The sequence below is a fragment of the Eretmochelys imbricata genome, chromosome 4 (assembly GCF_965152235.1).
Source record: "Eretmochelys imbricata isolate rEreImb1 chromosome 4, rEreImb1.hap1, whole genome shotgun sequence".
Lineage (NCBI taxonomy): Eukaryota > Metazoa > Chordata > Testudines > Cheloniidae > Eretmochelys > Eretmochelys imbricata.
The window spans coordinates 91,967,831-91,993,782 of record NC_135575.1 but is presented as its reverse complement, the minus strand read 5'-3'; the positions used below and the strand labels follow the sequence as shown (position 1 = coordinate 91,993,782).

Here is a 25,952-nt window from a genome sequence, read left to right as displayed (position 1 = left end):
TCGTGGCCTCATCAGGGATACTGTTCTTGACAGCTTGTAGTCTATTCTCATGTAGAATATTGGTGTAAATAGCTTCTACATCCATGGTGGCCAGGATGGCGTTTTCAGGAAGATCACCAATGCATTGTAGTTTCCTCAGGAAGTCAGTGGTGTCTCGAAGATAGCTAGGAGTGCTGTTAGCGTAGTGTCTGAGGAGAGAGTCCAAATAGCCAGATAATCCTACTGTAAGAGTGTAGTTTCTTTTGATACTCCTCGGTAGGATCGGAGGATAGTGGCCTGTAGAATGTGGCGTTGGAGAGTTGCCTGGCAGCCTCCTGTTCATAATCCAACGTGTTCATTATGACTACAGCACCTCCTTTGTCAGCCCCTTTGATTATGATGTCAGTTATTTCTGAGGCCGTGCATGGTGTTGCGTTCTGTACGGCTGAGGTTATGGGGCAAGTGATGCTGTTTGTTCACAATTTCAGCCTGTGCACTTCTGCAGAAGCACTCTGTGTAGAAGTCCAGTCTGTCATTTTGACCGTCAGGAGGAGTCTACCCATAATTCTTCTTGCAGTGTTGGTAGGAGGGTTCCTGTGGGTCAGTGCACTGTTCAGTGGTGCGTTGAAAATATTCCTTGAGTTGGAGATGGCGAAAGTAGGCTTCCAGATCACCACAGAACTGTATCATGTTCGTGGGGGTGGTGGGGCAGAAAGAGTGTCCCCGAGATATGACAGACTCTTCCACTGGACTAAGTGTGTGGTTGGATAGATTAACAATATTGTTGGGTGAGTTAAGGGTGCCACTGTTGTAGCCCCCTGTGGCATATAGGAGTTTACTGTCCTCTTTCCTCTGTAGAGAAGTGAAGTATGCATTGTAAATGGCTTGTCTCATTTTTGTAAAGTCCAGCCGCGTGGAAGTTTGTGTGGAAGGTTGGTTTTGTATGAGTGTCTCCAGTATTGAGAGCTCATTTTTGATCTTCTCCTGTCTGCTGTACAGAATGCTGATCAGGTGATTCCTCAGTTTCTTTGAGAGTCTGTGGCACAATCTCTTACCGTAGTCAGTGTAGTATGTCGATTGCAATGGATTTTTTACCCTCAGTCCATTTAGTATGGTGTCCATCTGTTTGCACTTGGAGAGGAAGATGATGTCTGTCTGTGTCTGTGCAAGTTTTTTGATGAGGTTGACAGATTTCCACTCCATATGGCTAATTTCAGTGCCTTGCACGGTGTCAAGTATCAGGGGTGTCAATAAATCTGTTAGTCTTTAAGGTGCCACCGCACTCCTTGTTGTTTTTGTGGATACAGATTAACATGGCTACCCCCTGATTAGGTCGAATTCATAGAAGTCTGTTTTTTAGAAATCGTTTTTAGGTAGTCAATTGTGCGTGTCCCCACACAAAATGCTCTAATTGCATTAAGTGCATTAACTTGGCGGAGTGCTTCCACAGTACCGAGGCTAGCGTCGACTTCCGGAGCGTCACACCGTGGCTACCTATCCCACAGTTCCTCAGTCTCCGCTGCCCATTGGAATTCTGGGTTGAGATCCCAATGCCTAATGGGGCAAAAATATTGTCGCGGGTGGTTCTGGGTACATGTCGTCATACCCTCCTTCCCTCCTTCCGTGAAAGCAACGGCAGACAATCGTTTTGCGCCTTTTTTCCTGAGTTACCTGTGCAGATGCCATACCACGGCAAGCATGGAGCCCACTCAGCTCACTGTCACCGTATGTCTCCTGGGTGTTGGCAGATGCGGTACTGCATTGCTACACAGCAGCAGCTCATTGCCTTGTGGCAGCAGACGGTTCAATAGGCCTGATAACCATCATCATCATGTCCGAGGTGCTCTTGACCTCCTCGGAAAGGTCGTCAGGATTGCCTGGGCAGACATGGGCGCAGGGACTAAAATAGGAGTGACTCGACCAGGTCATTCTCTTTAGTCCTGCTGGCAGTCGTATTGCACTGTCTTCTGGCGAGCAGCCAGGAGATAAGGATGGCTAGTAGTCCTATTGCACCATCTTCTGCTGAGCAGCCAGGAGATGAGGATGGCTAGTAGTACTACTACACCGTCTGCTGCCAGCCAAAGATGTAAAAGATAGATGGAGTGGATCAAAACAAGAAATAGACCAGATTTGTTTTGTATTCATTTGCTCCCCCCTCCCTCCCTCTGTGAAATCAACAGCCGACAATCATTTCGGTGAGGTCTGTCAGGGGCACCTTGAAAAGTTTAATGGAGATTCAGTCCTGCCTGGAATACTGGGGAGAGGGATAGCTCAGTGGGTTGAGCATTGGCCTGCTAAACTCAGGGTTTTGAGTTCAATCCTTGAGGGGGCCATTCTCTGTGACAATTGTTTGTTTCTCCTTGATGTAAAGCCACCCCCTTTGTTGATTTTAATTCCCTGTAAGCCATGTCGTCAGTCGCCCCTCCTTCTGTCAGAGCAACGGCAGACAACTGTTCCGCGCCTTTTTTCCATGCAGACGCCATACCACGGCAAGCATGGAGCCCGATCAGATCACTTTGGCAATTAGGAGCACATTAAACACCATGCGCATTATCCAGCAGTATATGCAGCACCAGAACCTGGCAAAGCGAAACCGGGCGAGTAGGCGACGTCAGAGCGGTGACGTCAAAGCATGGGCTCTGGCAATGTGGGCATCATGGTGCTAATGGGGCAGGTTCATGCCATGGAACGCCGATTCAGGGCCTGGGAAACAAGCACAGCCTGGTGGGACCGCATAGTGTTGCAGGTCTGGGATGATTCCCAGTGGCTGCGAAACTTTCGCATGCATAAGGGCACTTTCATGGAACTTTGTGACTTGCTGTCTCCTGCCCTGAAGCGCTGGAATATCAAAATGAGAGCAGCCTTCACAGTTGAGAAACGAGTGGCGATAGCCCTGTGGAAGCTTGCAACGCCAGACAGCTACCGGTCAGTCAGGAATCAATTTGGAGTGGGCAAATCTACTGTGGGGGCTGCTGTGATGCAAGTAGCCAATGCAATCAAAGATCTGCTGATATCAAGGGTAGTGAGTCTGGGAAATGTGCAGGTCCTAGTGGATGGCTTGCTGCAATAGGATTTCCTAACTGTGGTGGGGCCGTAGACAGAACCCATATCCCTGTCTTGGCTCCGGAGCACCAAACCGGCGAGTACATAAACCGCAAGGGGCACTTTTCAATAGTGCTGCAAGCACTGGTGGATCACAAGGGACGTTTCACCAACATCAACATGGGATGGCCGGGAAAGATACATGACACTAGCATCTTCCGGAACTCTGGTCTGTTTCAAAAGCTGCAGGAAAGGACTTTCTTCCCAGATCAGAAAATAACTGTTGGGGATGTTGAAATGCCTATAGTTATCCTTGGGGACCCAGCCTACCCCTTAATGCCATGACTCGTGAAGCCATACACAGGCAGCCTGGACAGTAGTCAGGAGCTGTTCAACTACAAGCTGAGCAAGTGCAGAATGGTGGTAGAAAGTGCATTTTGATGTTTAAAAGCGTGCTGACGCAGTTTACTAACTCGCTTAGTCCTCAGCGAAACCAATATTCCCATTGTTATTACTGCTTGCTGTGCGCTCCACAATATCTGGGAGAGTAAAGGGGAGACGTTTATGGCGGGGTGGGAGGTTGAGGCACAACGCGCAGCCAGACACCAGGGCGGTTAGAAGAGCACAGGAGGGCGCAGTGCACATCAGAGAAGCTTTGAAAACCAGTTTCAGGAATGGCCAGGCTACGGTATGAAAGTTCTGTTTGTTTCTCCTTGATGAAACCCCTCCCCACCTTAGTTCACTCTACTTCCCTGTAAGCTAACCACCCTCCCCTCTCCCGTTTGGTCACCGCTTGCAGAGGCAGTAAAGTCATTGTTACTTCATATTCATGCATTCTTTATTAATTCATCACACAAATAGGGGGACAACTGCCAAGGTAGCCCGGGAGGGGTGGTGAAGGAGGGAAGGACAAGGCGACACAGCACTTTAAAACTTATTGAATGCCAGCCTTCTGTTGCTTGGGCAGTCCTCAGGGGTGGAGTGGCCTGGTGGCCGGAGGCCCCCCCACCGAGTTCTTGGGCATCTGGGTGAGGAGGCTATGGAACTTGGGGAGGAGGGCGGTTGGTTACACAGGGGCTGTAGCGGCAGTCTGTGCTCCAGCTGCCTTTCCTGCAGCTTAACCATACACTGGAGCATATTAGTTTCATCCTCCAGCAGCCTCAGCATTGAATACTGCCTCCTCTCATCACGCTGCCGCCACCTATCAGCTTCAGCCCTCTCTTCAGCCCGCCACTTACTCTCTTCAGCCCGCCACCTCTCCTCCTGGTCATTTTGTGCTTTTCTGCACTCTGACATTGTCTGCCTCCATGCATTCATCTGTGCTCTGTCAGTGTGGGAGGACAGCATGAGGTCAGAGAACATTCACAAGTGTGTTTTTTTTGCCTTCTAATCTTTGCTAGCCTCTGGGAAGGAGAAGATCCTGTGATCCTTGAAACACATGCAGCTGGTGGAAGGAAAAAAAGGGACAGTGGTATTTAAAAAGACACATTTTATAGAACAATGGGTATACTCTTTCATGGTAAACCTTGCTGTTAACATTACATACATAGCACATGTGCTTTCATTACAAGGTCGCATTTTGCCTCCCTTCCCCCGCCCCCCACTGTGTGGCTAACCCCTCTCCCCTCGCTGTGGCTAACAGCGGGGAACATTTCTGTTCAGCCACAGGCAAACAGCCCAGCAGGAACGGGCACCTCTGAATGTCCCCTTAAGAAAAGCACCCTATTTCAACCAGGTAACCATGAATGATATCACTCTCCTGAGGATAACACCGGGAGATAAAGAACGGATGTTGTTTGAACGCCAGCAAACATACACTGCAATGCTTTGTTCTATGTGCTACTGGCCTGGCGTGGTAAAGTGTCCTACCATGGTGGATGGAATAAGGCTGCCCTCCCCAGAAACTTTTGCAAAGGCTTCAGAGTACATCCAGGAGAGCTTTATGGAGATGTCCCTGGAGGATTTACACTCCATCCCCAGACATGTTAACAGACTTTTCCAGGAACTGTACTGGCCGTGAATGCCAGGGCAAATTAATCATTAAACATGCTTGCTTTTAAACCATGTATACTATTTCAAAAAGTACATTCACCAGAGGTCCCTTCTCCGCCTGACAGGTCCGGGATGTAGCCTTGGGTGGGTTCGGGGGGTACTGGCTCCCGGTCCAGGGTGAGAAACAGTTCCTCGCTGTTGGGAAAACCGGTTTCTCCACTTGCTTGCTATGAACTATCTACAACCTCATCATCATCATCTTCCTCGTCCCCAAAACCTGCTTCTGTGTTGCCTCCATCTCCATTGAAGGAGTCAAACAACACGGCTGGAGTAATGGTGGCTGAACCCCCTAAAATGGCATGCAGCTTATCATAGAAGCGGCATGTTTTGGGCTCTGACCCGGAGCGGCCACTCACCTCTCTGGTTTTCTGGTAGGCTTGCCTCAGCTCCTTAAGTTTCACGCAGCACTGCTTCGGGTCCCTGTTATGGCCTCTGTCCTTCATGCCCTGGGAGATTTTGACAAATGTTTTGGCATTTCGAAAACTGGAACGGAGTTCTGATAGCACAGATTCCTCTCCCCATACGGGATTAGATCCCGTACCTCCTGTTCGGTCCATGCTGGAGCTCTTCTGCGATTCTGGGACTCCATCATGGTCACCTCTGCTGATGAGCTCTGCATGGTCACCTCTGCTGATGAGCTCTGCATGGTCACCTGCAGCTTGCAACGCTGGCCAAACAGGAAATGAGATTCAAAAGTTGGCGGGCCTTTTCCTGTCTACCTGGCCAGTGCATCTGAGTTGAGAGCGCTGTCCAGAGCGGTCACAATGGAGCACTCTGGGATAGCTCCCGGAGGCCAATACCGCCGAATTGCGTCTACACTACCCCAAATTTGACCCGGCAAGGCCGATTTCAGCGCTAATCCCCTTGTTGGGGGTGGAGTAAAGAAATAGATTTTAAGAGCCCTTTAAGTCGTGTGGACGGGTGCAGGGTTAAATCGATTTAACGCTGCTAAATTCGACCTCAACTCCTAGTGTAGACCAGGGCTTAGACTCACTTCTGCATTTCTGAAAAACTTTCCAGTGGCTTTGTAAAGACATAATGAATGAAGCTGTCAAAATCCAGTCAATTCTCTTGATTTTAATTTTGCTGCTGGGGAATTTGCACAAAATTTTCAGGTGTGATTCTCTTGCTCATCTTTCAGAATTATTAGAAGGGTTCCTTCAATCCTTTACCGAACACCTTTTTACCACAGAAACATTATCTCATAGCTTTGTTTTTGGTGGTTTATTTTTCTGCTTTAACATTTTTAATGTAGCATCACTCAAGGTGTATTTCTGTAGCAATAAGAGTTCTATGGCTCTTGTGTAGCTGTGGAAACTTGCACTGGTCTGCAATTCCATGGTTATATGATCAAGTGATAGCTTGTGAATCCCAGGTTTCCTGTTGCTCCACAATATTCCGACCGTGGAAATTATTCTTTCATACAGGCACTCTTTATTTTTCTCACTGTGGCAAAGCATATGTCAAACACATAATTTTGGTATGTTTACTGTTATGGTTCGGGGCAACTGCACCTGTAGTCCCCCCTCCAGGATCCCTTAAGGACACCCAGCTTCTCTTAGCTTCTTTTAGGCTTCTAGCTTTTCAGCCATCGTGTGTCTTGTATAGAGAGCCATGTCTCTCTCCCTCCTGACAGGATGTTTTTCCAGGTGGCACAGTTCCTTGCCTACACTGTGCTATTTGCAGCAAGCCCCATCATCTGCACTTTTTCTTCTCTTTGAAGGCTATAAACAGCATAATGGCACACAGCTATTTATAAGCAAGCATGCTTATTGTTAAGGTGAAAGCATTACAGAGCAAACGTATTAAAAACTATACAAACCTACATGCCTGCTAAAAAGCTTACCAGAGGACACGCCCACTCCACCCTCAGCCTCTGATAAGTGTCAGTCCTTCAAAAGCCACAACTGGCTTTTCCCCATGGTTACAAGTTCATAACTGTTTTAGGCCATCTCTACTCTACCACTGATATTGGCAAAACTTATGTTGCTCAGAAGTGTGAAAAAAACACGCCCCTGAGTGATAGGCACTGAATTTCTAATCTGTCTGGAGGTGCTCCTCCCTGTTCTGTCCAGGCCCCACCCCCACTCCACCCTTTCCCCCAAAGCCCCACCCCCACCCTGCTTCTTCCCACCCCTCCCCCTCCCGCTCCCAGTTCCTTCCCTGAGTGTGCTGCACCCTTGCTCCTCCTCCCTTCCCCCCCCCAGTGCCTCCTGATGCTGCAAAACAGCTCATCCGTGGGAGGCGCTGGGAGGAAGGGGGAGGCGCTGATGTGTGGGGCCCGCCGGCAGGCAGGAGGCGCTGGGGGGAGAGGGAGGTTCTGGTAGGGGGCACCCAGCATTTTTTTCACGTGGGTGCTCCAGCCCTGGAGCAACCATGGAGTCAGCGCCTATGCCCTGAGCGACATACGTTTTGCCAGCATAAGTGGTAGTGTGCACAGTGCTTTGTCGGTGGGAGACCTTCTCCCACCAATATAGCTACTGGTGCTCATTGAAGTAGTTTTACTATTTTGACGGGAGAGGTCCCTCCCGTTGGCATAGAGCAGCCACACGAGCAATCTTACAGCAGCACAGCTGCATCGGTGTAGCTGTGCCGCTGTAAGCTTTCTATTGTAGACATGGCCCTAGATTCAGAACCAGAACAACCAGGAATAGTTCAGTGTTTCCTTTATACAGTTTGGGCCTTTGATCTTGGCCAAATGTAACAGGTGATCAGCAGACAATTACTTACTCCTCACAGTGCAGCTCTAAAAGGCTGGGTGTTTTCCTAACTGGAGGTGAGGAATTTGCATTAACCTCTCCCTAGTCATTTCCCAGAGTGATGTTGCACTCTATCTGATTTTATGAAAATATGCTAATGAGTTTGAATATAATGTAACTGGAATATGCTTCATGCAAAAGGTCTCTCGTAAGGTATCATTACAAAGCTTATAATTACTGAGTGTGGTTATCCTATTTGTATAAATGTATCACACTCGTATCTGAAACTAGAAATATGAAACTCTGAGGTGCTATTGTAGTTATGCAAAGTGTGGGCCGTTAATAGTGGTTTGGAATCTTGATGGCTCCCATTAACCAGGACAATTGACTGTGGATGTCTCTGTTTGCTTGCAGGCCTTCCTTTGAGTCAGGCTGGGAGGAATGAAGGCTTGGGGTCTCACAGGACATATGACCATGTCACCTGGTACTGAAATCCATCTTAAACTTGGTGCTTTTCCATTTAGAAGGAGGGATGGGGACCCAGAGAGACAAAAGATTTCCTTCTTGTGCCAAAGCAATATAAGGGGGTGGAACAGAACAAAGGGGGCTGCAGTCACGAGAAATCCCCTAGCTACCATCTGAGCTGGAACAAAGACTGAACCAGGGGAAAGAATTGTGCCCAGACTAGGAAGGCATCCAGTCTGTGATAGAAGCTTATTGAAACATCTCTGAGGGTGAGATTTTGTCTGTATTGTTTTCTTACTGTATTAGGTATAGACTTGCGTGGTTTATTTTATTTTGTTTGGTGATTTATTTTGTTCTGTCTGTTATTACTTGGAACCACTTAAATCCTACTTTTTGTATTTAATAAAATCACTTTTTATTTATTAATTAACCCAGAGTATGTATTAATACCTGGGTGGGGGGGTACAAACAGCTGTGCATATATCTCTATCAGTGTTATAGAGGGCGGACAATTTACAAGCTTATCCTGTATAAGCTTTATACAGGGTAAAACGGATTTATTTGGGGTTTGGACCCCACTGGGAGCTGGGCATCTGAGTGTTGGAGACCGGAACACTTCTTAAGCAGTTTTCAGTTAAGCCTGCAGCTTTTAGGGGACGTAGTTCAGAACTGGGTCTGTGTTTGCAGCAGGCTAGCGTGTCTGGCTCAAACAAGACAGGGCACCGAAGTCTCAAGATGCCAGGATAAATGGGCTTAGAGGTAGTCCCAGCACATCAGTTGGCAGTTCCCAGGGGGTCTTCTGTGATCCAGCCTGTCACACCCAGGAAATTCACTTTGTAGGTTTGTCCCAAAAGTCCCTTCTTGTCTGGCATGTTGTTCAGTATAGTCCTTTGATCATTCAGGCGTCACATCACATCTCCCCCTAACATTACACAGCGATGTAAGCCTAAGGTTAGTGGGACTCAAGCTAGCTGACCCATGTCAGGGAACCCTGGGCTTGAGCATCTACACTGCATTTTAACTCTAGGTTAAGGATTTTCTGACCCATGTTTGAACCTTGGGCTCTGGCATCCACACTGCAGTACTCAAACCGAAGTCAAAGTAACCCTATCCCAGAGTGCCTAACATCATCTGCCCCCAGTGTCAACATTCTAGTGCTATGAATGTGTCGTACTGTGGGAACACAGTACTCTACTGCCCTCCCTGTTTCCTAATTGTGATGGTGCTACTGATGGGATTTAGGTGCCCATAAGGAGTACATGAGTACATACCCTGTATAATAAGCTTATTTGGTGACTATCTCAGAAGAATGACTACAGTCTGACAAGACTTTATACTGAACTACCATCTAATGTGAGAATTGGGCTCTCCACCTCTAGGGTGAGTCACATTGGCAGGAAAATACCCATGTGTACCTGTTCTGAGGATAATTAGGACATCAATCTCCAGGGCTGTCAAACTATTAAAGTGGAACTTTACAATTCTTAATTTTTAAAATGGGATGCTTAATGAAGGTGTTTTTGTTCTTTGTTTTGGTTTGAAATTTGACATAAAATGTAAGCTTCAGAGGAAAAATACATAACCCCCCCAGTGCGCAGTGAAGTGCATCCCCAGGGCTTGGGGTGTAGTGTGCTCCAGCACCTCCTGGGGATCCCTTATCTTTTTATAGAACCAAATGCTGGAGTCCTGGTTTCAGTCGTTGCCCAGATATAACTCTTATTTCCTTCAACAAGAATACTCGCATGAAAAAGCAAGCAGGATTCGATGATGTGTATTATCTTTATGGGGTTGAGAAACATCACCGATAGCTCACTCTCCTGGGCTAAAGAAAACCTTGCATTTCTCTAAATAGTATTCTTTCTTTACTTTTTGCCATCCAATATTCTTACTGCTTATTACTTGGCCAACGTGCTTGGGGACAGAGGCAGGGTTGGTTCAAATTTATCAAATAGAAATTTAGCATGGATAGAAAAAACTGGTGTTTTTATTCAAATAAAGTATTGAACCCACAGTGATCCAAGTGGGAATGGTAAAGTCATGTAACTGAGTCACTCAGCTCCACTTCCTTTTATATGCTTCCTCCTTTCATATGCTTCACAAGTGCCAAAATCCAGGCTCTGTGTGAACTATGGCAACTGTATTTTAAACGTAAAAATTAATCCAGCTCAGAGCAGGATTAGCTGCCACTGAAGCATCTGAATACTAACCAGATGTTGCTACCCAGCTAGCAAAATTCCATCATCTTTTTAATTCCTTTTTTCTCCATTAAGCTGGGTTCGTTTTTTGCTTCCGTCAAAGCAGTATGTCCTGTGGATCCCTTATCCCTGCCTCTGCTACACCTTGGGAAGTAAGGATAAGGGATCCCTGGGAGGCTGCAGAGAGGTTTGGGGGCTGGCTCCCTCTCACTGTCCTCACAGCGCGCAGAGACTGGGTGCCCCTGCACATGAAGCCCCAGGGAGGATGGGCGGAGGGTGTGGGGAAAGAGAGCAGAGCGGGGACCAAGCGGGAGGTAGGGGGAACTGCAGGACTTCCCGCTCAGCACAGCAAGGGGAGGGATGACACCCAACATCCTGGGAGCCACCTTGCACCTGGCAACTTTGCTCCTTGTTCCAGGCAAGCTCTGCACAGCAGCGAAGAGGAGCCGGAGCTGATGCCACTGTAGTTGGAGCAGGAAGGGGGAGTATGCTCAGCCAGGCAGTAATGGTGCTTCCAGTTGCTGCCCTGGTTGCCTGCAGCGCTGCTTCTCTGGGAGCAGGAACTCTGGGATACTTCCGAAGGACTTCCAGAACCTCAGTTAAGCTGGGGCTGTCTGCACACTGAAAAGCAATAGGGCTTGGACCCTAGGTCCAGCTTATTGCGAGCTCAGACTCTGCAGCCCTGCAGGGACCTGAGACCCTTGGTTCGAGACGTAGGTTAGCACAATTAGTGTGTGGACACACGGGGTCAGGCTTGAGCCTGGGCTTTCATTGGTGTGTAGTAGAGCCCTGCAGAGGGACTGGGATCCTGCAGGACCTGCTGCCGTAATAGCAGGAGCAGGTAAAATGTACTTTGTTGCAGGCAGAATTGGGTGGGCAAAAAAAACAAACTATGGTAACTTGTTAAATATATATATATATATTTATATTCACCAATTGTTGTTTTTATGGCTGTCAAGCAATTAAAAAAATTAATCACATGTTTAATCACACTGTTAAACAATAATAGAATACCATTTATTTAAATATTTTTGGGTGTTTGCTACATTTCCAAATATTGATTTAAATTACAACGCAAGATACAAAGTGTACAGTACTCACTTTATATTTATTTTTGATTACAACTATTTGTACTGTAAAAAAACCCCAAAAGAAATAGTATTTTTCAATTCACCTAATACAAGTGCTGTGGCTCAATCTCTTTATCATGAAAGTTGAATTTACAAATGTAGCATTATGTACAAAAAAACTGCATTCAAAAATAAAACAATGTAAAATTTTAGAGTCTGCAAGTTCACTCACTTCTTGTTCAGCCAATCGCTCAGACAAACAAGTTTGTTAACATTTGCAGTAGATAATGCTGCCCACTTCTTGTTTACAATGTCACCTGAAAGTGAGAACAGGCATTCTCATGGCACTGTTGTAGCCAGCATTGCAAGATATTTACATGCCAGATGCACTAAAGATTCATATGTCCCTTCATGCTTCAATCACCATGCCAGGGGACATGCATCCACGCTGATGACAGGTTCTGCTCGATAACAGTCCAAAGTAGTACAGACGGACGCATGTTCATTTTCATTATCTGAGTCAGATGCCACCAGCAGAAGGTTGATTTTCTTTTTTGGTGGTTCGGGTTTCCGCGTTGGAGTGTTGTTCTTTTAAGACTTCTGAAAGCATTCTCCACACTTCGTCCCTCTCATATTTTGGAAGGCACTTCAGATTCTTAAACCTTGGATCGAGTGCTGTAGCTGTCTTCAGAAATCTCACATTGGTACCTTCTTTGCGTTTTGTGAAATCTTCAGTGAAAGTGTTCTTAAAATGAACAACATACTGGGTCATCATCCAAGACTGCTATAACATGAAATATATGGCAGAATTCGGGTAAAACAGAGCAGGGGACATACAATGCTCCCACAAGGAGTTCAGTTGCAAATTAAATTAATGCATTATTTTTTTAACGAGTTTCATTAGCATGGAAGCATGTCCTCTGGAATGGTGGTTGTAAGCAAACTTGTTTGTCTTAGCAATTGGCTGAGCAAGAAGTAGGACAGCATGGACTTGTAGGCTCTAAAGTTTTACATTGTTTTGTTTTTGAGTGCAGTTATGTAACAAAAAAATCTATATTTGTAATTTGCACTTTCACGACAGAGTTTGCACTATAGTACTTGTATGAGGTGAATTGAAAAATACTATTTCTTCTGTTTATCATTTTTTCAGTGCAAATATTTGTAATCTAAACTAATATACACTTTGATTTCAATTGCAACACAGAATACATTATATATGAAAATGTAAAAAAAAAATCCAAAATATTTAATAAATTCCAGTCGGTAGTCTATTGTTTAACAGCGCTATTAAAACTGATTAATCATGATTAATTTTTTTTAATTAATCGTGTGAGTTAACTGCAATTATTCGACAGCCATAATTTTGTTTGTTTTAGTAGCATGGGGGAATCTGTCTCTTTTGTGGGATTTGCAGGATCTAAGTTTTTGCAGGTGGAGGCGGGATAAAAATGCAAGAAACAATACTGGAGTGAGTGGGAGTGGGTATTGCGGAGCAGGATGGATGTGGGTTTAAAAAAATAGTCCGTTGCAGGACTCTACTTTGTAGTCATCCCTCAGAGAGGTTGCATGCAATCCCAGCCCATAATAATACATAACCTTTTTTTGTTAAGTATGATAGATCCCATAGATACTTACACTTAATTCAATAACATTTTGTCCAAGATGTTGCAGGAAATTGCCGTATTTGTTCCACTGAAATGTACAGCAAAGGCAGAAAGTGAGGGGGAGGAGGAGAGAATAAAATGTGGGCCAATATGTTGCATGTTGTGCAGCTTCCATTCATTTTTATTGTGTTAATGAAAATTTATCATATAAGTTTTAGATGTCGCTATTGAATGGGGGTTTAATTTGCTTTAACATTTCTTTGTAAGGCAAAGCTGGCATTTTTAAACCCAGTCACTGAATTCTCTGCTAAAGCCACTAAATTTGGAATTGCATGTTAGTGAACTCTGTTTGCATTATTACGTGATGGGGTAATATCTTTTCTGGACCAACTTCTGTCTTTAAGAAGAGCTCTGTGTAGCTCAAAAACTCATCTCCCCCACCAACAGAAGTTGTTCTAGTAAAAGATATTACCTCACCGACCTTGTTTCTCTAATATCCTGGGACGACCGTAGCTACGACAACACTGCATACATTACATGATGACTATTGAGACTGTTTGAAAATATTACAAATAGAAATAACAGAATCTGAAAGTTATTTAAAGTGTTTAAACATTTTCTCAGTAATGTTGTTACTAGCAGCTCTTGTGCTTGTAGCTACTGCTTAGTTGAGAGGGTGAGGGTTGGTGAAACAGTAACAAGTTCTACAGCTTGTGTTGTAGAAAGTATAGGCCGCCAAACATATGGAGGGAAATTTCTTTCATTGGACTTTATCTGGATCAGACTGCATATTTGGTTATTTAAAATTGGAATTAGACAAAATTAATGTGAATTTTATTAAGGATGTTGTCAAGAATGTGTGACTTCTATTCATGGGCAGTTCTCTGTGACGAAAAGGAGGAACATACCAATTCACAAGCTATTGAATATTTCACTTCAGATAACATATAATATCCTCTTTTACTTCAATTTCAAGTAATAAGCATTCGTGGATTTTTAGGTGGCAGGAAAAGAAACATTCCATTCAGGCGTCAACTCATGCAGATTGATCAACCTGTCCCTCCTTCAGGAGTCAGCACTTATCCAATTCCTCAGCCAGATGACCCCTATGTTGCAGATCTTCTTCAAGTGGCTGATAACAGGTGACTTAAAGATTTTTTTCAAAATGTTGAAATGTTGGTAATAAATATTTGCTGTTGTAACAATATTTTTCTCATCTCTCTTTAATCTTTGACATGATATAGCATTTCATGTCTCATTGCTAAGAAGTTTTGCAGCACCAATCACACATTCACTTGATTTGCTACTCTATAGCCCTTCTAAATTTTTTTGCCAAGAAGAACATCTAAGTGCGTGAAGATTCAGTCATTCATGTATTTCTGTGGTAATGACACCAGAGCAATCAAGTGATTTCTCTCGGAAAAGAAATACATATTCTTTAAGAACAGTCTATTTTTTACACTGAATATCATTTTTATTGACCGACAGTGCTCTCAATATGGAATAAAGATTACATTACGTCATTCTTAATTTCTGTGTATGTCATAAGAATGGCAATATTGGATCAGAGCAATGGTCCAACTAGACCTGTCTTCCAACAGAGGCCAATGCCAGGTGTTTCAGAGGGAAAGAACAGAAAAGGTAATCATCAAATGATCCATCCCCTGTCTCCCTTTCCTAGCTTCTGGCAAACAGAGGCTAGGGATACCATTCCCGCTCATCCTGGCTAATAGCCATTGATGGACCTATCGTCCATGAATTTATTTAGTTCTTTTTGAACTCTCTTATAGTCTTGGCCTTCACAACATCCTCTGGCAAGGAGTTCCACAGGTTGACTGTGTGTTGTGTGAAGAAATACTTGATTTTGTTAGGTTTAAACCTGCTGCCTATTAATTTAATTTGGTGACCTCTAGTTCTTGTGTTATGAGAAGGAGTAAATAACACTTCCTTATTTGCTTTCTCCGCACCAGTCATGATTTTATAGACCTCTATCTTATTCCCCCCCGTCATCTCTTTTCCAAGCTGAAAAGTCCCAGTTTTATTAATCTCTCCTCATACGGAAGCCATTCCATACCCCCGATCATTTTTGTTGCCCTTTTCTGTACCTTTTACAATTCTAATATATCTTTTTTGAGATGGGGCAACAAGGTCTGCACGCAATATTCAAGATGTGGGCGTAGCATGGATTTATATAGAGGCAATATGATATTTTCTGTCTTATCTGATTAATGCTATAAATGTATAACACACTAGCAATGGAGATTTAAGAATAGCTTATTGTCTTAAAGCATTTCTCTTCAGATTCTAATATGGTACCTTAAATGAATTTTAGTTCAAATACTGTGAATTGAAGCCAAGAGGGCAGAGTTTTGAGGAGAAGGTGTCTCATCTTAGGTGTTTGTCTATATATATATATATATATTTTTTTTCCCCCTTTTTCAGTTATGTATTAAGAATATTTGTTTGTCCTGGGAACTTGAACTTGTATGAGGCTCTAGTAATTTAAAACAATTTTTTCTCTGATATCTTCCTGGTTTTCTTTTATTAAAGCTCATCTACTTTTCATACTGAAGCCTCTGTACTTATATTATGCATGGCTGTAACGCTTCTGTTTAGTCCAATGTATCTCTTGCGGGGGCAAGGAGCAAATATTTATAGAAAACTGTTGAAACTCTATCTCACTAGAATATGTTTGGCTTCATTTAGTAATACAACACAATCTGAACATATGCACTATATTGTAAATATATTTCAGAATTCATGAACTTCAGTTGGAAGTAGCCGAATTGCAAGAAAAGCTGGAGATATCTGAACGGGGGGTGAAAAATTATAGCAAACAGGTAGAATAAACACTTCAAGATTTTTTTGTTTTGTTTTGCCACAGTGACACTGGAATAGTCTGTGTATAATTTGTATGTTTACATTACTGGAAAAGCATTAAGCTTTAAATATGGTCAGAGTGAGTTCCATAAATTAGTAATATTATTCTACCCCTATTCTATACTGTGTTGCTTTTATACTTCTGGATGAAATTGCTAATGCAAAGATTTTTTCTTAAAGATGTTTTCCTACTGCTTATGTTCTGCTTGGATCAATGATTCCATTAAATAACATATACTTAATGCGTTTTAAATTGAGGTTTTCATGTATGTATACAAGCACAAATCATTCCAGGATCACTTTGATGTACAAATACATCAAAGATAATTTTTTTGTTAAGTTTGGACTACATACATCTATTTGAAAATGATTTTTAAAAAAATTTATCCTAACCAGATTCAAATATCTTTGCAGTTTCTTAGTCCATATGTGGTTTTTTAGATTCCTGTTTTGGACTAAAGTACCAACTTTTAGACTTGCACTCTGCATATGTGGAGAGATAGGTAGGATATCTTTTACATAAATAATATTGGCTTTTTAAACATATGTAAATAAAAAAAGAAAGGTGATTATACTAAATGACAAAATATTGACTTAGTTTAAATTAATGGGGAACTGATGCTTGAAAAAAATCTCAGGAGCAGGGTATATGTACAGACTTAAAATTACTAATATTTTGAAACCAAATAGTTTAATAACATCTACTACTCTGAGTCTTGGTTATTAAGATTTTAGTTTTCTCATCCAAAAGTGGATTTCTTCTAAAACTGATGAATTCTTGATAATTTTTTAGGGTAAATTTTAATCTTTTCTTGGAGTTCTACCTTCACCATGTTTTCTCTGACAGTGAAAAAACATGTGGCCTTGTTCCTCCCCCACTAGCCTCGATTCCCTCTCTCTCTCTCTCTCTCTCTCTCCCTCCCCCACAAAGCCTCTTTTCAGAGAAAGCCTTGCGAATGTAAACCAGTTAAAATAGCTTGCTAGGGCTGATAGTTTGTCACTGATTCCCCTCCTCCACCCAAAAAAATTCTTGTGCTGTTCATAGCCCACCAAACAGCTACCCACAGCTGATTTTTGTGATTCATGAAACCCGCAGCTATGCCTGCTTTAATTTTTAGTGGGGTGGGGAAGATCCCCAGATATTTTTGTAGCTCTGAAGGGACGGAAAGGTCTGTTGTTGATTGTGGTAGGGCTGCTGAAAGCTGCCTTTCAGCTGTCTGCTGTTAAGTCAACTCTTCTGTTGAGGAGTCAGTGTGACCTCAGGCCACAAGAAGTAGCTCATTAGTGTGAGATACTTAGATCTAGTCATTTGTGCTTGGGTCTGGGAGCAGGGGAAGTTCGTATTCCACACTGACTTGCTCTCTGCCTCAGTTGCTCTGTTTCTAAAATGGAGGTAATAATCCTAACCTTCCCCACAATGGTAGTCATGTGATTATCACTAGTTTGAAAAGCACCACTTAAGTGCCATGTATAATACTAGAAAGGGAGCTGAGGGAGGACCTTGAGGAGACCGTGGATAGCATGGTGGAATATGTAGGACAGAGAATACTTGAGGGGGCGGTAGAGACAGTGTAACTCAGGAAGAAATAAGGCAGTGGACAACAAAATGGGAGCAAATGTGAAAAAGAGGAAGATAGATAGATGTTGCCTTCCAAAGAGAGAATGATCAAAGACAGAAATGAGAACAAAATGGTGTGGAGATGGAAGTAAAGAACCAATAAGGAAAGGGAAGAAGCAAAAAAGCACAGATATTAAGTTAAATTAATTTTATGTATTGTGCTTCCCTGGAGACTGAAAATTTTTAGGGAAAATGATGGGATTTTGAGAGATTAAGTTACATTAATATCGTTGACTAGTTGGGGTTTTCTAGTTAAATTGGAGAAAAGACAGAGAAAATCACCTAGTCTGTATGTACCATTCTTTATGAACGAGAGCCCTAGCAGCCCCTGTCCCTACAATATATGGAGAATTGTCCCTTAATATATGTTTTTAATGCTCTCTGTGCACATTATCCATCATAATCATCTGGTCTTCACTTCTACCACAGCGGAGAAGTTTGGTGTTAGCCTGAAAATTTGAAGAGAGGGATACAAAAGTCATTCTAATGGTCCTTCCCAAAATTCTAATGCCAGTCCTGTGCAGTAATGTGATGTGATTATTGCGGTGGAAGAGTAATAGCGAAATTGTTTCTCAGGCCCTCCCCAAAATGCAAGGGCTCTCATTGCATACAGTCATAAATGACAGAAACATCACACTGGAGTCTGACACTTTTTCTGATACTTTGTCCAATTTAACTTCCCTGATAACTCTGAATAACTCTTAAAGGAGTTTATCTCCAGCTGAAACCGAGGTATTTTCAGTCTGTCGTGAAATGCTAGCAAAACTGTATCCAGCTTCTCCAGAGACCTTCTTTGTCTTTGATTTAAAGGTAGTGAAAGAGGAATAGAAGTTTCAATCTACAGGTGATGATTGCTTGTTCTTAGGAGATTCTTGTAGGCATGTGTTTTTAATTTGAATTTTCTTGTGGGTCACAAACAAATATCACCTGTAACAGTACTTAAGGAGGTGATGGTGAGCTCCTTTCTCCCTTGTATTGAGAGCTCTAGCCTTAGGCTGTAAACAAAGAAGGCAGGCCAAAGATCCAGGGACCGAAATATCCACTGCCTTTCCTACAACCACTTGCTTCACCTCCTGCCCAGACCATGATCCAGCCAACCCAGTCCCTTAATTGTCTTTCCTTTGGGCACGATGCAGCTTAAACAGATAAAATAACTCCCTTCCCTCAGGTGCAAAGGTACACCAATTCATGGCTGTTTCAAAAGGCATCTCCCTGAAAGCAGTCTTTTTTCCTATTGAGTATATTCCTGGATTTCTTGCTACTCCTTATAATCAGGTACTTCCCAGTGCTTTTGGTTGGTCTTGCATGAGTCCCAGCAGCTGATTTTCTTTTGCTGTTCCTACCTTCCAGGCTAGTTGTCTGGAGAGTTAGAGATGTAGCTGTCTTTGTTCTGGATTTCTTGTACATTGCCTACCTGCATAGGGGCCTGACCAGGAATTCTGGTCTTTTTCCAGTCTTTAGATGAGTATTGCATCCAGTCACACCAACTGTGACCTTTTCATACTAGTGCACCAAACGTGAGAATGTCCCATGTCAAAGTCACATCTTCCCTTTGCCACAGCATTTTTCTTCCTTCCTAGTTTGCTTTTCAAAATATTCAAGACAAGGTCGGTAATTCAAATGATCTTACCCCTTACTTTATTTTTTGGTCAGGTAAGATTGTATAAAATTCTTTGTTAGAATTTGAATTTAGTTTAGTTTAGAACAAAGTACTGGGCATCTTAAAATCTTTTCATATTGAAACTCTGTTCTTCTGTTATTCCAAGCTGAGATATCAGAGATTCTTCCCCAAATAGCTTTGGAAACATCAGTTTCCAATACCAGATTGGGTAAAAGGAAGGACGGAAAGAACAGTGTTAAATCTGACTTTTACAAAGTAAAATCCTTTGACATTCTCTGGTTTTAAAATAATTTCTAAACTCTGATCTTAATGCATTTTCCTCTGAGACAAGCAAATCTGGGTATCTGTAAAACAAAGTGGACAGTACCTACAGGAGCACCAGAAGTAAATGCATCAGTGACCTTAGCAAGCTTGCTCCATTGCCTGAAGCATTGACTCGACCACCTGACATAATCAAATTATAACCTCTTTTCTTTCCCTAAGGAATGTGCAGGATATTAGAGGTGACAAAAATCCTTCATTATCCAAATAAGCATAATGTTACTGCAATCTGTTTATGCCTGTTGTGTGGCTGCAATGTTGATAACTTGCACTCATGCATAAAAACATTCCTCATTTGGTTAAAGCCAGTGGCTCTCAACCTTTCCAGACTATTGTACCCCGGCCCTTTCAGGAGTCTGATTTCTCTTGTGTACCCCAAGTTTCACCGTACTTAAAAACTATTTGCTTACAAAATCAGCCATAGAAATACAGAAGTGTCAGAGCACACTATTACTGAAAAAATTGCTTACTTTCTCATTTTTCCATATAATTATAAAATAAATAGTTTGGAATATAAATTTTGTACTTCCATTTCAGTGTATAGTACAGTATAAGCAAGTCATTGTCTGCCTGAAATTTTAGTTTTTACTGACTTTGCTAGTGCTTTTTATGTAGATTGTTGTAAAAGTGTGCAAATATCTAGATGAGTTGATGTACCCTGTGGAAGACCGCTGCATTACCCCCAGAGATATATGTACCCCTAGTTGAGAACTACTGGTTTAAGCAATGCTGCTTACAGTTGACTGATGTAGCACATTTGATGCAAAGTATTGGTTAAGGGTACCCTTTGTACGCGTTAGCTGGCACTATGGTAGTATGTCTGAGAAAGCACGTTGGCACATGAATAAGCCACATTATGGAATACCAATACTTAGATGTTTCACTTTTGAATCTGTTTAGTAAGGTTTTTTTACTTTTTTTTTAATGAGAATGTGCTTGTGGAAAACATTTGCCATTGGGAATACACTTGAAAAACACTTTTTTGCCAATTTATACATGTCAGTCATAATAACCATTAGTAACGAAGACATGATTGAACTCGTGCTTTGGATTTTGAAAACATTTATATATTTTGCATTTTGAGTTCTTGAATTTCTGAGATCTGTGCCTTTGTTGTACTTTGCATATGCGATTTCTATTCCCTTTTTGTGCCTATTATTTACTCTTTTAAAGATATGTATTTGATCAGAATATTTTTTTCAAGCAACTTCTAAAATTTAATTTTTACCGCAGATTCATTTCTTTTAATTTTAAATGAACACAAACCACTCTGTAGTTTTTCTTGTACTGTTACCAAAAATAAATAAATAAATGGGGGAGTGGGATTATTGGTTTGGGCTGCAGATGGATAAGGTGGTGGAGCGGAGAATATTCTTTTAAAATATTGAACATTTTCAACTTAAAAGTGATAAATATAATAAAGTAGGCAGTGGCATTTTCCCAGCCAGGTCACTGCCTTTAATGTTCTGGAGATTTTAAATTTTCAGATTTCCTCTTACAGTATATCATCTAGTTGTATGTTTATTATTATTGTGACAAATAAAAGGCTAGCAACTTTATATTCAATCTATTTAATGTATACAAAAATAGTAGAGGTTTTCCAAGACTGGCCAGGAGATAAATAAGCACTTAAAAGGAATAAATATTTTCTCCCTGAAGGTTGAGCTGAGAGATAGAGAGATAGAACGTCTAGTACTAGCACTGGATGGTGGTCGCTCTCATGATGTTATATCTTTGGAATCCAGAAGTAAAAGTAACGAGAAGCTTATTGCCCATTTAAATTTGCAGGTAACACATTTATGCACATTAGTTTGTCAAGTTTAGAAATACTAGCAACCTATAAATTACTTGTAGCTCCTCTTTTTTTAAAAAGTATGTTTTATGTTAGAAACAAAATCAGCTTAAGATGCTTAATTTAAAATTGCATCATGTCTTTTGTTACCAGTTTATTTTTAAATGACTTAATGTTTGTTTAGAATAGTTTCAGTTTATAGCCCAAAGGTCTCGGTTTCTGACTAAAATATTTTGGTATGACATCTGTGTTTAGTAACTTTCATTTTGTTATGTTCAAACTGTAAAATTTCTGTATGATGTTTGGACTAATTTGAAAACAGTAAAGTTTTTGTTCGTTCCTTTATCTTGTTTTCTGTGTGTGAGGGACTGAAACTGTACACTGAAAAGAGAAGTTACTTACAGTTAACTCTGATTCTTCAACTACATTGTCTTTGTAGATACCACATTGTCTTTGGCATCATAGGGTCAGATAATCTGGAAAAGTGGTGCCTTTGAGTCATACAAATGCCCCCTAAACGTTCACATGTTCATAGCATGTGTAGCAGGAGTATTAATCTGCAAAGGCAATTCTAAGTAGGAAGTAGAAATAAGTATCTCAAGAAAAATTTTAAAATTAAACCTAGCAACTTTAAATAGTAACTATTAATAGTTAAATAGTTAAAGAATGCTGAAAAATTGAGATTCTGAAATTGAAAATAAATGTGTTTCAAAAGTAAAAAATTGCTTACATTGTTTAACTGAAGATCAAAATTAATGAAGTGAGTAATTTAGGCTGCAATCCTGCAGACACTCATGAAGGTGGGTAATTTTGCTCATGTGAGTTGTCTCACTGAAGTCAATTTTATAAACCCTTTGTACTTATTTTAAAAAATGGTACTGAGGGATAAAACAAAAACAGCAGTAGACCTCTTAAAAGGAAGCATTTATTTTGTCTTAACTTGCATTATTTCCCCTTATTCATAATGTAATAGCACAGTGAGATAATATGGAGTGGAGATTGCAGCTCCTGCTTTATAGGACGACTCTAGCGAGGGAGCCCCCTAAGCCTGGGGAAATGAATGAGGGCATCTATATGGGGATATACATATCCCCATTTAATCCCCTCCCCCCATTTCTGCTGTGTTCCCTGATACTCCAGTTCCCCCATAACATAAAGGGAACCAATGGGTCATGCTTTGTTCCCTTTGTACTGCCAATCCCCTTTCCTGCCCCCATCCCCCATGTCTCCTGTGGTCCACGGAACGCATTTCCCTAGCTACTAGCAATGCTTGTCTAAGGAGCCTCGGGGACGTATTAGAGGGAGCACTGCTGATAACTATGTATGTAGTTAGCTTATATGGCCCCCATTACTGTAATATCTGAGCACCTCAGAACATTTGTTTTAATTATTCTCTCAACACCCTCGTGGACAATAGAAGTATCATTATCCCAGTTTACAGATGTGGAACTGAGGCACAGAGAAACTAAGGGTATGTTTCAACTTTGAGATGGGGGTGTGATTCCCAGCCTGAGGAGATGTACTCATGGTATCCTCATTGAGATAGCATGCTAAAAATGCTGTGGCAGCACGATGGGCTAGCCACCCTGAATACATGCCCATTGGAGACCCTACATACATACTTTGGGAAGCTAGTCCTTCCCACAGCTCATGTTGCCTTGGCTACGCTCTGTTTTTAGTATGCTAGCCTGATGAAGGCTAGCGCAAGTATGTTTCTTCAAGCTAGGAATCACACCCCTGTCTCCAAATGTAGATATACCTGAAGTGGTTTGCCCACGGTCATGCACACAGGAAATCAAGGGCAGAGCAGTGAATCAAACCTGGGTCTCAAGAGTCCCAGGCTAATGCTCTGACCACTGGCCCATCCTTCCTCTCCAGGTAGGCAAATTCCTTCCCTACGCTACAGGTGTCATGGGTGGCAGTTCAAGGAGGTCAGGAATGTGGGGGTAGTGATATCCCCTCAGTGCCTTTGGTGGGGGGAGAGGTATTGGGGTTGTCAAGGTACATAGTAGGAATGGGGAGAGGAGAGCAAGTGCGGACTTGTGAGGGACATAGATTCTCCATCCATTAATGCCCCCGAGGCTGTAGTAGGGGGAGAATATGTGGAGACATGGATGCTCACTCATTAATGTCCTTCAGAAATGGTGCGGGCTTGCAACCCCAATACTCCAGCTCCCTTAGCTTGGCTATACACTTCCCAGTTTTCTGATGTTTGTTTTTTATTACAATACTAAGGCCAGGTCTACACTACCACTTACTTCAGTATAACTTACGTGGCTCCGGGGTGTGAGTGACGTAAATTATACTGACCTAAGCACTGGTGTGGACAGTTCTGTGTTGGCGGGAGAGTTTCTCCCACCAACATAGCTACCATCTCTCATGTAAGTGGATTTATTATGCTGATGGGAGAGCTCTCTCCTGTCACCATAGAGTGTCTTCACTGGCTATGTAGCGCTTCTATTGTAGACTAGCCCTAAGTTTCTTGTAAAGGTGATAGTGGGTCTTAATTCCACTCTTCTTTGTTTCTCAGTATTTGGGTTCTGGGAATTAAATTCATGTTCTGGTAAAGCACAAGGAGCATAAGGCACAAGGCACTGTTGGTGCCTACAACCTTAACTCCATGTTAATAATTTTTTTTATGTTAACTTTTATTATATTTTAAGAATAGGAAAAACTGCAATTTTTTACAAGGAGAGATGTAGTTTGTTTTTAATGTGTAAAGCAGGTACAGTTATTCAGAATTAGTGGAAGAGGTATTCTACTATCTTCTTTAATAATATTTGACATTTTTGTATTTAATATTACTGTTTTAATTATAAATACATCTTAGGTTGAATATCTTCAGCAAACAAATAGAGAGCTTGAGAATCGCATACAAGACCTTTTGGACACCAGACAAAATGTCACTAGTGAAGTGGTTCATTTAAGCAATAAAAATGAAGAACTTTGCCAAGAACTGAGTGAGATAGACCATTTGGCACAGCAATTGGAAAGACACAAAGAAATTGTGCTTGAGACTGCAGATAAGGAAATTGGGGAAGCTAAGGTAAGCAAATACTGTAATTTGCTATGTTGTTATGGATCTGATCCAACTCCCATTCAAGTCTGAGGAGTTGGATCTGCATTTAAAGGATACAAGGATTATTTTCCTACCACAGATCAAAACACTATGAAATGTACTTAGAATGTTGTATAGAATTTCTCATTGAAAGGTGACTATCCTTACACCATGATTAAATATATATTTTTGTTACTAGGGCATCACAAAGCTTTGTCTAGTACTATAAAATTCTATAAAACTTTGTTTGGGTTCATCTCTTGGTGCTTTGTGTTTAAGGTTTAAGATTTTTTTCTCTGTTCTATTTAGAATGAGCAGGAAAATGCACAAAATAGACCAGCAAGCATGCTAATGGAAATGGGTTTATTTCTCTTATTTTGTCACTTTACTATTTTAGGCAAGACAATTATTTAAAGAGTAGTTAGCTTCTAGAAGGAAGAAGACTGTTTTAAAAAAAAAAAATTCTGAGACCAAGAACTCCTGGGACAAGATAGATCTTTGTAACAATGATGATTGGTTTTGGAGGGTTCTGATCTGAGGAATCAAGCAATTAATCTCTATGTTCTAAGAGGAATATAAGTCTGTGTGCAGCAAATTTTAGACTTTTCCAGTACTTCTGTTCTTTATTCAATAAATAACATGGAAATCAAGCTCTCAATCAAGTAAGTGATGACTAGTAAATTCTTAGGTATTAAGTTCAGCTTATGTAGCATTTTACTGGGTATATGTACTTAGAATTTAGCAATGTAGAAATCACTTTCTAAGTAAGTTGTATATGTCTCACAAAAATATATTGTACACAATATCAAGGATATTTGATTTTAAAGGAATTATAATTTTGAATACTTATTTTTTATTATGTTAACTTTGATTAATAGAAAGAGATTAAAAGAAAACATAGTGAAATACAGGATCTTGAAGAAACAATAACGAGATTTAAGTCAGTAAGTAAAACAACCTTTTCAAACTGAGGTTTCTTCAGGTAACTCCAATTAAGTTGTGATTTCTTTTTTTTCTGTTTATCATATCTTGTATAGAATATTTTAACATGCATTCATCCTTATGAGATAAATTGTTAAATTTACAGGAATGAAAAGATCTGTTAGCTCTTTTAAAATAGAAAATGTGTATAGGCATGAATATTTTCTATAATATCTAAGAACTTAAATAAAATAGCTTAGAGAGTACATTCCAAAGTTAAAAAGCTGAATGAGCCATCCTATGATTATGTTGTAAATTTGAATAAACGAAAGAAAAAAATTCTGTAGACAAACAATTTGGTTAAGCATTGTAGTTTTCTTTTTGTATTTGTTTCTACACATTGTATTACAAAGGACATTTCTGTGTAGAGTACAATCTTTTCCTTGAGGTTTCCTTGTTATAATTTCTCCTTGCCCAATGTCATAGTCCTTAGTTTGTACAGACGCTCCCCGGGTTACGCAATCGTTCCATTCCAGAACGCCTCGCATAACTCAAATTTTGCATAAGTGGGAAACTTATACCTCACTGTTACGCCAAAAAACCCAAAAACCTCCTATTTCTAGCTTATGGAACTT

At 41.4% G+C, this 25,952-nt stretch overlaps 1 protein-coding gene across 3 annotated transcripts in view; it reads left to right on the top strand.

The window, feature by feature from the left end:
- The window catches only part of CEP135 (centrosomal protein 135), a 105,082-nt gene that overhangs the window by 16,507 nt on the left and 62,623 nt on the right, over positions 1-25,952 (top strand). For all 3 annotated transcript variants that reach the window (XM_077815608.1, XM_077815605.1, XM_077815606.1), the window contains exons 5-9: positions 14,107-14,248; positions 15,862-15,946; positions 21,206-21,334; positions 24,169-24,384; positions 25,275-25,340. In XM_077815608.1, the coding sequence (XP_077671734.1) occupies positions 14,107-14,248; positions 15,862-15,946; positions 21,206-21,334; positions 24,169-24,384; positions 25,275-25,340 (638 nt within the window). The remainder of the gene's footprint in view (positions 1-14,106; positions 14,249-15,861; positions 15,947-21,205; positions 21,335-24,168; positions 24,385-25,274; positions 25,341-25,952) is intronic.